The sequence below is a fragment of the Vespula pensylvanica genome, chromosome 17 (assembly GCF_014466175.1).
Source record: "Vespula pensylvanica isolate Volc-1 chromosome 17, ASM1446617v1, whole genome shotgun sequence".
NCBI classification, from domain to species: Eukaryota; Metazoa; Arthropoda; class Insecta; order Hymenoptera; family Vespidae; genus Vespula; species Vespula pensylvanica.
In genome coordinates, this window is record NC_057701.1 from 543,525 (window position 1) to 557,966 (window position 14,442).

General features: G+C 42.4%; 1 protein-coding gene and 1 long non-coding RNA gene across 5 annotated transcripts in view; one reads left to right on the forward strand and one right to left on the reverse strand.

Moving 5' to 3' along the window:
* Positions 1 to 1,058: 1,058 nt before the first annotated feature.
* Positions 1,059 to 14,442, reverse strand: part of LOC122635208 (LIM domain only protein 3-like) — a 69,615-nt gene continuing 56,231 nt past the window's right edge. For all 4 annotated transcript variants that reach the window (XM_043825162.1, XM_043825163.1, XM_043825160.1 and 1 more), the window contains 2 exons: positions 8,164 to 8,317; positions 1,059 to 2,011 (listed from right to left, as the gene is read on the reverse strand). In XM_043825162.1, the coding sequence (XP_043681097.1) occupies positions 1,853 to 2,011; positions 8,164 to 8,317 (313 nt within the window). In that variant the 3' untranslated portion in view covers positions 1,059 to 1,852. The remainder of the gene's footprint in view (positions 2,012 to 8,163; positions 8,318 to 14,442) is intronic.
* LOC122635209 overlaps positions 11,230 to 14,442 on the forward strand; it is a 7,088-nt gene continuing 3,875 nt past the window's right edge. The window contains exons 1-2 of the long non-coding RNA XR_006328591.1: positions 11,230 to 11,243; positions 13,708 to 13,712. This is a non-coding gene — a long non-coding RNA (uncharacterized LOC122635209). The remainder of the gene's footprint in view (positions 11,244 to 13,707; positions 13,713 to 14,442) is intronic.

Consider the following 14,442-nt stretch of genomic DNA (forward strand, 5'->3'; position numbering starts at 1 on the left):
AAGAGGAAGCTCTATTCGATATATATATATATATATATATATATATATATGAAAAAGAGAATCATTATACGTTTAAAAAAGAACGTTTCTCTCGATATTTCCATGTATTATTTATAAAAGGAGTTTTCGTTTCATGCATAGGAAAGATCATCTTGGACGGAATAATTCCCCGTCGAATGGAGAATCACATTCGCAACTTTGTTCCGAAGTATAATCTGTTAAGGAGAGACGATATGTATGGGGGACAAAAAAAAAAACAAACAAACAAAAAAATAAATACGATCTATCAGAATCGAAAGAAGAGTATCTCGCGAATAGGGACTTGTTCCTTGACGGAATAATTTCGTTTACGTTGCTTAAATTCGAAATAAAATCCCGTTCTCGTTCTCGATCGGAGAGATGAGAAGGATAGGTCCTTTTTCTGGATAGCAGTTATCGCGATTGAAGAAAATTTCTTCGGAGAGTAGGTAGCAGGTCCGACAAATCCCCGAAGCGTATGGTGCCAGAGAAACGCGGAAGAAATAAAACATTTTCTCTCTTCTTTCTCTCTTGGGCGATAGTGCGCCGGCAGTTTTGCGGAGCGGACCGAACTTTCCGCATAACTCAGCCTCGTTATCTGACTCGCAAATAAGGCAACGGAAAAGTTCGCGACATCAATCCGGCCCTCTGTCGGGAGATTCGAAGTTGAAACAATGCTTAAGTCACCCTCTAACGTATGAGCCCCAAGAGGGTGGCACGCGAGAAAGACGGAGACGAACAGAGAGAGAGAGAGAGAGAGAGAGAGAGAGAGAGAGCCAATCGTTCGTGCTAACGTTTTCAAGCTCGATCTTCCAACCCGCGATTCCGTTCGATTCGATATATCATCGTTTCGCCTATCATCTTTTACGATTATTTCTTTTTCTCCTTTTTCTTTCTTTTTTTTTTTTTTTTTTTTACTCCACCAGTTTTCATCGCGATTTAGATATCATTTGGAAAACTGTACGGTAGAGATTTGTAGTTTTTACCTACGTGGATCTTCGTTATATACCTGCAATGAATAATCAAACGATCGTCCCTCGTCAACAATGAAATGAAATGATTTTATTCCGTGAATAGTACATACATCGGTGTTACAATTAATTCGTTCGTCTAAAATTCAACAACATAGGGCATACCTTCCTCTCTTCTTTTTTTTTTCTTTTCTTTTCTTTTTCTTTTTCCATTCTTTTTTCTTTATTTTTTTTTTTTTTTTATACACTTCGTTAACTATCCTTTCACCGGTTATATGAGACAATTCGTAATCGAAGAAGTCGAACAGTCGATACACTTCGAAAAAAGCACCATTATTATCGTTATTATCTTTCTTTATCCTTTTCCTAAAAAGGTAATACTCGTACTATCTACAAAACGAAATCGCTCTTTTTTTTCTTTTTTTTTCTCTTTTTTTTTTCTTTTTTCAAAAAAAAAAAAAAAAGCGCTAAAGGGATCGCAAATGATTTATCAGCTTTTCACCGGCGTGTAATCGCGATCTTTCCTTCCTTTCGTTTCCTCGTAAGATCGATAGATCTTTGCCGATCGTAGCGTGGAATTGACGTTGACTCGATCGCGACGAGTCTCTTATCTCTTCTCTTTGCAAAAAATCTCACGACGATTTCCATCATCCTTTTATCTCTTCTCGAACCGATGACGATGCTCCGAATAAAACGGAAAAACGAAACGGACCGATAGCAACGACGATAAACTACGCACTCTCGCGATTCGACATATATATATTATTTAGATATATATATGTTTGTTATTCTTGTATGTTAAGTTTAGGTGTTAACATAGGTAGTAGGCGTAGACGCGTGTATATCGGCGCTTATTTCGTTTGTCATTTGGCATCGTACGGTGCTTGCGCATTGATACCATTTAAATTATTCATGGGGTTCAGAACGTTGTGAGCGCTCGATGTAGCTGGTGCTGGATATCCATTGTGGTTATGGGCTGTTTCCCCATTCGCCTGTCTCGGAGGACCTCCGGCAGGTACCGTCTGAAAGATAAAAAGGAGATCGTACGATTATTGCCTATATCGTTCGTCTTAAAAAAGGGAAGAAAGAAAGAAAGAAAGAAAGAAAGAAAGAAAGAAAAATAAAGAAAAGGACTTTTTAATACCGCAGCCTTTGACAGTCGACGCTTCAGTTTGTTTTCGCACGATAAATATATATACCCGAAATAAACGCGAAAATTATTCCTCGTTATTTCGATTTGATCTCTAATAAATTCGTTATCTTCTTTCTTGTAAAATTGTATTTATTTTCAGACGGGATAACTCCATTCGGTCGTTTCTCTTTCGTTCGACCCTCTTGTTTCTTCCTTCCTTCCTTCCTTCCTTCCTTCCTTCCTTTCGTCCTTTTACCTACTTACTTCTGTCTCTATCTCGAGACTATATTAATGTAGAAGCTAGAGAGGGATAGAGAATAAGAGGAGATGCTGCACGGATAGGTAAGTGCCGTTGAAAACTTTCAACTTCCTATCTTTCTCCCTTCCCTCTATCCATCTTCCTTCTCTATCTCTCTCATGCTCTATCTCTGTTTAGTCTTCAACGTCTTCCAACATTCCCTTTCTCTCCCGGTTCCTACGGTAAAGGTGTTAAATTATACAGGCTTAAAATTCGGCAGACCGTGCGACTCCCTCTTGACGAAACAACGGATCTTCCCACGGCTACGTCTTACTTTACGAACACTCGCGAGTCGATCGTACTAATTTAACTACGACGACGAGTCGACTCGAACAACGAGAAGAGAAGAACTCGGCTTTCTTTCGTTTCCTTTCATTTTCTTTTCGTTTCGATCAGACTCGTACAAACTTTCTATATCATCAACTTCCTATATATTTTATTATATATATATGTATATACAAACTCAGCTTAGTTTTCTTCGCGAGTTTTTCCGGCTCTTGAATCCTCGAGAAGGAATAGCTAGAGCTCGCAAGTAAGAGTCCAAGTAATTAACTCGTAAATAATTACGATAAAAATGACAAAGCGTCGCGAAAGAAATGCTTTATCGTTCCATTGCCGCTAGCAAGGGTGACTCTTTCCTCCCAGAAGAAATCCTTAAATCTTAACCGTAGAGCGAGAACCCTTTCCAAAAGCTTGCTCTCTCTCTCTCTCTCTTCTTCCCGTCTTCTTTTCGAGCTATCTCTCTTTCTCTTTCCATCTAAACGAGTTCCGGTTCGTAATTAAGAAATCTTCGTGGAAGGCGACGGAGACCATCGTCCTTTCCCTCTCTGTCTCTCTTCCTCTCTTTACTTACCATGGGTTAAATTAAGTCTATGACTTATTCAAGTTTTATCTACAATTGCCAGAGGAGGAATTGCCATGGCGTGGATTTACTGCCGACATTGTAATCAAACGGCACGCGTTTTCAGTACTCCGAGCCACTTTGGAAAGTTTCTTGGACCACTTGGGTACATGCATACGTACTACATAGATTCTTCTGTTTCTATGTAAAGAGAGAGAAGGAAAAGTTATTTAACTCGTTCGTGACGAATTAACGACGTTGCTTACCGAGACGGACGATAAGATTATCGGCGTTTAATGTATATTATTAACACGTATACGTCTTTGATCAACAAGAGAGAGAAGAAAAAGAAGCTAAATAAAGAAGTTTGTTAAAGAAGGTATATCCCTTGTTGAAATCGAATGGAAGCTTGAGATAAGATGTATCGGATCGAAACGCGTTCATTTGTCGTCTCCCCTTCTTAATACCTAGTCGGCAAAAGGAAAAATCTTTTCTATCTTCCTTTCCTTTTCTCTTTCTCTATGTAGAAGTCGTTAATGGCACGTTACACGCACCAAGTCTCCTCCTCCTTCGCGTTTTTTTTTTTTCTTTTTCTTCTTCTTCTTCCACTTCTTCTTCTTTTCTTCAGCCAAGCTCCTCCTCGTTCTTCTCTAATTCTTCTTCCTCGTCGTCCTCCTCCGTTTTCCTTCTTCGGAAGAGGATTCTAGCCCGCGAATAAGACATTAATCGCAAAGGCGAAGGCAGTTTGCAAGCGACGGTAAATGCGGCCCACCAGGAGGGTGCCTGTTGGAGTTCGAGAAGGGGAAAAGCTCTTTCTCTTTCTCTCTCTCGCGCGCGCTTGCTCGCTTGGCGAAAAGGAGAAGGAGGAGGAGGGTGCTGAGAATCGCGTGTCATTTGTCCGTTGATCTCCTGTGGCTGGGAACAGTCCAGGTGTGTGGCTGCGTTTGGCCATTCCTTCGTGCCTCTGCTTTTCTTGCGCGCAAAAATTAGCACCATCGTTGGATCGGAATTAGCCGCGTGGTATCATTATCCATTTCCTTTCAGGAATTCTTTTAGAAAGAAAGGAAGAAAAAGAGAGAGAGAGAGAGAGAGAGATTTTTTATTGCCTGATATACTTGTTCCTATTCTTCAATTAATAGATTTCATTAAATCGGTTGATTAGATTCGGGAATCTCACAAAGAAGACTTATTCGTTAGTTACTGCTTATAACGTGCTCCAAGTTGATTCTCAACTAAACTCATAATCTCGCGTAAGCTCGCAACCTGCCCTTTCCCATGAGAGAGAGAGAGAGAGAGAGAGAGAGGGAGTCTTCTACGTGCTCACGTGAAATTTAGTTCGTACACGAGGTAGCTCGTAATAATGAGCTCGTTAAAGGAACAACCTGCACGCTAGGTATCACAATAAATGCAATATTTCTCTTCACATACATATTTATTTTCAAGAGAGTATCGACACGCGCGAACATTAAGAAATTTCATTTAATTTCATTTAATTTCATTTCATATCGATTTAGTCCTTAATTCGTCGAATACCTTTCTCCTTTGCTTCGGATCTAATCGTCTAGAAGACGCGTATAGAAGACATCGTAATACCTTATTCCCTGTACGATTTCCATGGTGCACATTGATCCTCTTAAATTCCCATGTACCCGCCGTCTTGGCATTAGCATATTATCTCACCTCTCAAAGTCCTCCCACCATTACTACCTCCTCTACCTCTCTTGGTCTCTTGGCGATGCCACCCTTTTCCTTCTGTATCTCCCTTACTCTTACTGTCTCTCTCTCTCTCTCTCTCTCTCTCTCATTCTCTCCTCGTTCCTCTCTGTCTTTCCTTCACCCACCTTCTTATTCGACCCTCTGATTCGCGAAGGACTTTACAGACACTCGAGAGTTTGTTTTAAAACTCAGATAATCGTTTCGAAATTTCTCCCCTTCTCTATCTTCCTTCGTCTTTCTCTGTTTCTCCTTCGTCCTACCCTTTCCTCTTTCTTCTTCCTCTTCTTCGGGACGAGCCTCGCTCGTTCCGCATTGCGCCGGATCCCAAGGGGAAAATTAGATCGAAATAAAAGTTCTCGGGGAATTTTAAGCGCGTTACGTTCGTCTCCTTTCCTACGATCGAACTTTCTTCTCAGAGATTTCAATGATTTTCTCCTTATTCCTTGTATGTATCTCGAGAATTTATTATTGGATATGTGTATATATATATATATATATAAAATAATAAAGGTACCTATACATCGATTCGATGTTACAATGTTTGTTCTCTTTCTCTCTTTTTTTATTTTTATCGAAACATATCAATTTCTCGATCGTTGCTCGAATAAGGCACATCATTAAACGCTTACTTCATTGATTCAAAGGGCGAGGGTCAAGAAATACGAGTTTACGAGGAAGGATCCTAATTCGATTTATCGAGGGCGATGACTAAACTGTTCTCTTCTTTTCTTTTCCCCTCTTTTAGCAAAAGGGATCTCGCCGAGTTATTCGTAAACCGTGCGCTTTCTGGCATTATTTAGAACTGGCTAACCACACGTAGAAAAAGAGAAGGAAAAAGAAAAACGGATCCTTTGGAAGCTTCTCGTGGGTGGTTATAGAGAGGCTCTTGGCTAAGAAAGATCGGGACAGCTGCCTGTGTTCTCAGGCAATCAGAAAAACTACCCTCTCTTCCCCTCTTTCGCCGAACGTCGGTAGTCTCCTTCCCCACCCCCGTAGCCACGGCTTAAGGAGGGTACAAACAGGGTGGCAGCTGTCTCAACGACGCTGAGAACCCTCTTCGCGGTTTTTAAGAACCTTAACGCTTTCTTCTTCCCTTTCATCTCCTCTCTTTCTCTCTCTCTCTCTCTCTTTCTTTTTTAACCGAGCTCTTTTATTAACGTATCTCCGTGATAGTCGAATCCTCGCGACGTTAACGTTCCCATTACGTTCACGAGTCATCGAACTCTGTCGTGAAATGTCAGATGGACGATCGATCCCGAACGATTTTGCTGTGGTGGTATATAACGTCGAGGGTTTGTCTCGAATACTCACCCTTCTCCGCGATGATATCGAAGGTATTCACGCTCAAGGAACGAGATGTCAAGAGGGATCCGTCAGGAGGCTTAGTCTAATAGATGCGCCGAAAGGACATTAGCATGCTACGCTCGGTCTATCGACGTTAGCTTCCTTCCTTCGACGATTTTTTATTTCTCTTATCGGTCATTTATTACCTCGTGGAATTCTTCGAATCGTAAGATTTCTCCATTGTCAGCGGTTTCTCTATTATTCTTTTCAAACTCCGATCTTCTATTGTTCAAGCGTAATAATAAAAACTCGATGACACATGATGCAAAGTCTCTCTCTCTCTCTCTCTCTCTCTCTCTCTCTCTCTCTCTCTCTCTCTCTCTCTCTCTCTTTCTCTCTCGTCGATCGTTAAATTTCATTTTAATTAAACGCGCACCCTGGACACAGAAAGATCGCTGATACATATATACATACATACATACACGCATACACATACACATATACGTACGCGTTTAGTTTACTTGGGAACACTTACGTGGCACAGAAATAGAGTCGCAAGGGTTACCAACCCCGTTGTTACATGCGGCTCGTCGACAGGGCGAAAGGAAAGGGAAAGGGAAGAAATTTGCATATTATAAGTAGTACACGTTACCGAGACTGCTGATATCATCGGCCACGGGGACCTCGTTACTTTCTGCATGCGTATTATTCGAGTGTGTGTTAACTATTCGACCGGTCTTCGAGAGAGAAAGAGAGAGAGAGAGAGAGAGAGAGAGAGAGAGAGAGAGTAAGAGAAATAAAAAATATTCTTTTCTATTTTCGTTCGTCCTCCTTTTCTCCGTTTTTTTCTACTTCCGTTTTTTTCTGCCTCCTTTTTTCTTTCTTTTTTCAACGTCGTTTTAATCGGGTAGCAAAGGTCGGAAAACCTTTAAACGTCGTATCGGTATAAATTCTGCAGTACGTGACGTCAAAGGGTAAGAGAGAAGATCCTTGCAAGAAGGAACTAGGATTAAGTAGATCTGATCCTCGTTGGGTCGGACACGCCGAGGTCCTTCCTACCGTTCTGTGCGCCCGAGGCTTAAGATATTGTTTTGAAGCGAGGCTGTTGCTTTAGGATAATCAAGAAGACGTAATCCTAAAAGGCTTAGCGTCGATGAGTCCATAATTCCGGACGTTTTCGTTCTTTTTTTTCTTTCCTTTTCTTCCTTCTCTCTCTCTCTCTCTCTGCCTTTTATTTCTCCTTCCTTTGAAGCTCTTATCGTACGTCGATTATTTTCTTTTTAACTCTCATCGAATAGAAGAGGAGCCGATAAATTTTGAAATATTTCGTTCGGTAGATCGTCGTACCATCTACGTCGTCTTTACTTCGTTTAATTCCATTCTAATTCCTCTCTCGACGATCCTTTACGAAGAGAAAATTCTTTCGCACGTTCCAGCTACCAGGTAGCGGAGGAGGTACCGATCGTTAAGGCATGCGGGCGGCGTGGCTTGCTTAACGGTCGAGCTTAATTAATAAGGACACGCGATATCCTAAGTTAGAAGACGTTGCTGGTACGCTAAAGCATAGCCGAAGCCTCGAGGGAGTCCTTTGTTGTCGAGAGGGTCAGGATGAGCGACCTGCCACTTTAACCCACCTTAAGGGATTACGTCTTGAGGAGTTTCCGAGTCTCCTTCTACTCCTCATCTTCCTCTTACGACGGTCTGACTCGTGCTACGCCTCTCGTTACTATCTCGTTACGTCATCGTTCGCACTCTTACACGCTCGCTTCACCCGATCATCCTACGTCACTAAGTAATACGTCCGTCTTCTTCTTCTTCTTCTTCTTCTTCTTCGTACGTGCGCGCGCCCTTTTCTCTTTTTTTCTTTCTTTTCTTTTTTTTCTTATCAATTAATTTTACTTACTTGAGGTTGAAGATGCGTGACCTGTCTTTTAATATGCGCTAAAGTATCGTTCGGCGGAGGATGCGGCATGTTGGCGAAATATACTCTCTCCTTGTAATGATACTCGCAGAGAATCTTATTCTCGTAGAGATAAAACTGATCGCCCACGCAAAATCTGCAATTAGAAAGAGATCGATTTGTAATAGCGGCCAAGGTTCCGATCGGAATCGATCGTATAGGTTTTGTCTCTGATCGATGATCTCGATCGATCGATCGATCGTCGATCGAAGACAAAGTGGAAGAAATACTCGGACAACGTTATCGGAGTCTCATCGAAACGAATTCGCAAAGTTTCCAAACGGAAACTACCAAGGCAAGGAATTTCTCTTATCGAGAGAGAGAGAGAGAGAGTCTGTACAAGCTTGGCGGAGCAGTAAAGCGTGCTAATTCCGTTTAAGACCGCTTTCCGTTCTGCTCCGCCAAGGAAATTGCGAGAAAATAAAAACAAGGAGCGAAGTGGCAGCAGCTCTCCCCTTCCTCCCTCCTCCCTCCTTCCTCCCCCAACCCTTACGGCTTCTGCCGCGTTTCCGCAACTCTTCGAGCTCCTTTAGATGTAAATTTCCAGTCGATTCGCGGAGCAAAACTACTCCGAGTTCTCGGATTGCCGGCGAGTCAGTTTCGCACGAACGACCTATACAATCCAAGGCGAAACTCACTTGCATTATTCCTTCTCCTTTGCTTTTCCTTCCGCTCTTTCTTACTCTTTATTTCATACACATTTCTAAACGGGATACCGTATAATCGAGGCGCAACCCATAGAAAAAGAACAAAAAAAAAAAAAAAAAAAAGAAAAGGTAGTAGTTTGTTTTGGGACGGGAAAAAAATAATTAATGCGAAAGACGGACGATTCGAACGAATGCGTAGGGAGAAGGCAAAAAATATTACTCGATCGCGTATCATCCGCGTGTCCTATATGTCAAAGATCATAAATAGAATCGCATACTTTTTACGAGGGAGGACCCATCAAAGCTCGTCGTACTTTTTTAAAATTCGAAGTACGAGACAGGAGGATTTTCGAGTAATCTGCCGTGGATGTATACGTATAGGTATATATATATATATATATATCTGTCTCGTAGCGAGGGGGGTACGCGTGGAAGAGAGTAGGTAGGAAGAACGGTGCGGGTACACGCGGATTTCGAGATGGCGCAGAGGTAGAAACGTGCTCGGTTTGCGATATCAGAGAAATAAGCTTGCCACGAGGGTTATACGCATCGACCAACTGTCGCACCACCGTCGACGCCCGTCCTGCTACTGCTACTGCTGCTGCTGCTGCTACTGCTACTGTTGCTACTCGCCCAAGCCCTTTAAAATCAAAGATTTCGCATTTTTCCTTTTTATTGCCGGTTTAAAAGTCAATTTTTCTCTTCTATACGCGCGCAGGGTTTCTCTCTCTCTCTCTCTTTTTCTCTCTTACGTAACTATCTTCGTCTTTCTCTTTCTTTCTCGAGTGTCCGCAAGAGGGACGTTATGCGGAAAATGCTAAAGAGGCACGGAACGACGATCGTAAGGGGGCGGTGGTCGCTTTTCGACAGACACCGCCGCGTCGGGAGAAAGAGAAGCAACGAGAGAGATGCCGAAGGGATCGAGGATCCACGAGGGACTCGAAAATCGTTTCGCCCAGGATCCATACCCGCGTTGAAATTCTTAGCAGGTAGCTCGAACATCACTCTCCGTAAGTGCTTGAGGTATACCACAGCGTACCACCGTCCCACGTGGCACTCGCAAATTTACAAAGGACTTCTTTTTCGATAATCTCGTAAAAACTTAACTGTCCGATATCGGTCTTTTATTAGAAATATATTAAACGACCGTGAAACGTAGCCCTTTCTTTCCGTTTTGACTCCGACTACTTATTTCGAAATCGGATGCGAGTAAGTAACGGACAAGGGTGTATATTTTTCAAGCAATAAAAAATATATTTTTTCCTTCAAAGTCGATGGTACACGGAGTTGGGTATGCGTAGCTCTACGTACGTACGTACGTACGAACATATTCCGTATTCAACGGATGTGCCGGTTCCGTTTTCAGATCCTGTTTGGGTTTTATGTCAGGATTTCTGTCGAGTGGTTTATACCGGCGCTTATGTAAATGCAGACGTGATTTTTTTTCACCACCTAGCCACCACCTCGCTTGCATCGGTATGGTGGATATTACGTACACACGTACGTACGTATGTATCGTACGTATATATCGAAGATTCGTGTTTTCGGGCATCGCTAGCGAGATATCATTTTCTTCGAGAAGAGGACATCTTTGCGGATTTGAACTACATCCAAATTTCCCTCTCCTTTTTCCCTCTCCTTCTCGCGAGGAGTGCAAACGCTTCGAAAAATTTCTGGGCCATTCGATTTTCTTTCTCCCTTGTGTTTTCTCTCTTCTAATTCGATCGCCATTTCGAAAGGGTAATCGGAAGAGGCCTGGTGGAAAGGGAGAAGAACGATCGGAACGTCGAACATGGACCGCCATAAAAAGCAATGCTCAACCGTAACGCGGTACGATAAGTACCGCGTCGCGAGCTAAAATCGATCCTCCAGGGTGGTCGGTCTCCAGTCGTACACCATAAAAAGGGAACATTAGAGAGAGAAAGGAAAAGTATAAGCGTGTCTCTGTGATACCGCGAGAAAGAAGATAGGGAAACGTTGCTGATGGTAGGTAAAAGGTGGTGGGAGAGGCCCTCGGGGCTTTGCCATCTCTTTCTAACGCTCTTTATATAACGTATAACGGTGTTATGATTTCGCGCCTAGATATGCGACGTGTCTGCCGATAAACGACCATTTTTTCTCCTTCTTCTTCTTCTTTTTCTTTTTTACTTTCTCCGCTATCGTCGTCGCTAAATACTTTGGGCATTAGGATGTTTCGCAATATTGAATATATCGACGTGGCAGGGTGACGCTTTTTATTGTTACTATATTTTTCTTCTCTCTTTTTTTTTTTTTTTTCTTTCTTTTTTTTTTTTTAATATAAAGCGACACGGAATAGAAATATCAGCGAAAATAATCGCAAGATCGTTTCGAGGGAAGCGTTAAACGTTCTCCACGGTGTATAGCCTTCGCTAAGCCGAGAAGGAAGCCTCGGAGTTTCGTCGGCAAACAGAGCGAGCTTCGAGACTCGAAGAAAAGGGGTGAGAAGGGCGTGGGAATGAGAGGGAGCGAAAGGAGCTTGCGGGCGAGAAACCCCAAACGGCAACACTTTGGCCGTAGTCAAGATTCTACTGGGTTTGGTGAGCGAGTAGCGGCGGTGCCTCTGAAGGGGGTCCTAGAGAATAAATTTCCTACTTGATCAAGGCACGAGAAGTAGAGACGGACGGAAGGACGGAGACGGAGACAGAGGGGGGGAGAGAGAGAGAGAGAGAGAAGAGTTGAAGAAGACGCCTGTACTCACGGTACTTGCTTCGCGTTCTTACTCAATTTGCATCAAACTATAGAGAGACGAGCAGGCAAGCAAGCAAGCAAGCAAGCAAGCAAGGAGGCCTGCTTTTCTATTCTGTGGGAGGTTCTACCACCTGATGGAGGAGGTGACTCCGCAACCTCCCTCTACTCACCGTGTCTAACTCCTCTACCTCATATTTCGCTTCAAGCAGAGAGCCCTACTGCCGAGACTAACGCGTTTAGTAGAGACTCGATTCCCTAATCAGATCTTCCGACGGCAGTCGAGGGTTTCTAAGGTGCTGCTAAGTGTGAAGTTAATGGAGTCAAGACGCCGTTCCTCCTCTATCCGGAGGAGGCCAACGAGAATCGCTCGGGATGTAGCTAGGCGAAGCCACCGTTTGTTCATTATTTATCATCGAAAGTGGTTAACTTTCCTCGTAGGATCCCTCTTTATATACCCGATCCAACGTATCTAATCTTGCAAAGTTTATTCGATTGAAAGGATTAAAAATAATTGACGATAAAAAACTATAGAAAATCGCTTGTTCTATATGGATATACGTGTATACATACGTGTATATATATGCCTCTTTCTCTTTCGAAAAGAGAGTTTGAAATCGACACTCGAACGTTTATCGAGTCCCCTGACATAAATCAATTCGTTTACCTGCGAGAGACATTACCGCTCTTTAGTCTCGATATTAATAGCGCCTTGGGTATCGATAAAGCGACGTATTCGTATCGCTCTGCTAGCTCGTTATAGACTCGAATAGATAGGTAAATGCTTTATTTGTCGCCCTGGGATAGAATCCTGAGAGAGGGAGAGAGAGAGAGAGAGAATTGCAATTTATTTATGCTCTTCCCCCGTACCAACGACACTCACTCGCAACTCGAACAGTGAGCGACACAAATAATAAATGAACGTAATCAATTCAACGTTCGATAGGAGGTACGTGAGTTTGCATCGTCATCGGCGTTAGACAAACAAAACTCGATAATCTCGACTATCGTTATCGACCGAAATCTTTTTATAATATTATTATTTCGATAACGATAGAAACGAGCCTCTAGACATCGGTACGATCGTATTTTATCGATATTGGCTTGATTTTACGAATAACCGTTGTTATTAAAATAAAAACCTCGCTTTACCTACGTACGTACATACGCGTATAACATTTATGGATAAAGACGGTATTCGTGTTAGGCTCGATGACATCATTATTTCACCGATCGAAAACGTCGTCTCATCTCGATGTCTCGCAAAGGTTCGTTCGGTTCGTTGCTTTGTTTCGATAATGACTGCTTACCTGGCTCGTTCTCCTGTTAATTAATTCAGACTGTCAGGGTATCAAGCAAACCATGGCGCGTTAATTCGATCAGGAGTGAATTCGCTCGGGTTCGACGTGGCTGTGGAAATAGGATGATGGGAAGAAGGAGGAACGGGGGAAGAGAGAGAGAGAGAGAGAGGGAGAGGGAGCATGCTCTGGAAGGAGATGGTAGGAGTGAGAAACGATGATGTCGGCGATGCCTTCTCGCATCGAGGACAGATTTACGCCGCAGACAGTTGACGTCGCTATCTAAATGTCGCCCCGAGAAAGCCGACACGTCGGACGACGTCACTCGATAATAATACGCACGCATACACCGTCTTGTCCTCTTCCTCGCTCGCGAGTTCCTATCTCTCGAGGCAGTTTCTCTCTTGTCTATCGTAATTCCTTCGCTCGTGAAATCGATGAAAACCTTTCTTTTATCGTCGGTGGATCTAATTAACTTTTTATTATAACCCAATTTTTCGTCCTCTTCGCAAAGGGAATAATAAACTTTGGAGATACATAGTTTCCTTGGCGTATCGAACGATAAAGATTTTTCGGATCGTCCAACCATTCAACGAAATATTTCTTCAAGTATTACGACCGATAGATATTTCTTTACGCGTAAACACACTTTAAACGATAAGATTTTCTTCCAAGTTATTTTCCATAGAAAAGCTACGACATTTGTCATTCCATTAAACATCCTCTATGGGAAATTAAGGATCGAGCGAACGTAAGCCATATTAATGACGGAGATTATGCGGAATATTAAGACTACGATGGATCGTGGGTGCTTCGAGTGGGATGACTGTATTCAGAAAGGGTTGAATCCTTTGGAAAGGACGAAACGGTAATATTTTGCGAGCCCGAAAAACGGAGGTAGGGGAAAGAGGAAAAATGACTTTTTACGCTGGCGAACGATACAATTATAATTTTCATCGGTCGATTCTTTCAAAGTAAATATCGCTTTACACACATACGTACGTACGTACGTACATCGGCATATTGCGTTTCCGTTAGTTATATTTTTCCCGCATATGCCGAACGTCACCGATGAGAATATATTACATTTTATCGCGGAATCATCGATGGAACGTTGTCATCGATACGTTGCAACTGTATGAATAATAATAATAATAATAATAGTAAAAAAAAAAAAAAAGAGAGAAAAAAATACCAAAAAAAAAAAAATAAATAAAAAGAGTAATCAAAGAGTCTATACACGTAAACGGGAAATATTTATGTTTGAACGTCGAGAATGATATAAACGCTTTGCGATCTTCGTGGAGGATGGAGGAGAGTCAATCCGTGTTCGAAATCGAGTCGGTTCGAGATAGGACCGAATCGATCGTTGACTTTTTGCGAGGAGATAGAAGAAGACGAAGAAGAAGGAGAAGTTGGAAGAGACGGTGAGACGCAATCGCATCAAAGATTATTTCCGCCAATAAAATGAAAGTCGAGTTTCGTCGTGACTCTCTATGAATCGTTTTGAGAGAAAGGGAAAGACAGAGAGAGAAAGAGAGAGAGAGAGAGAGAGAGAGAGAGAGAGAGAG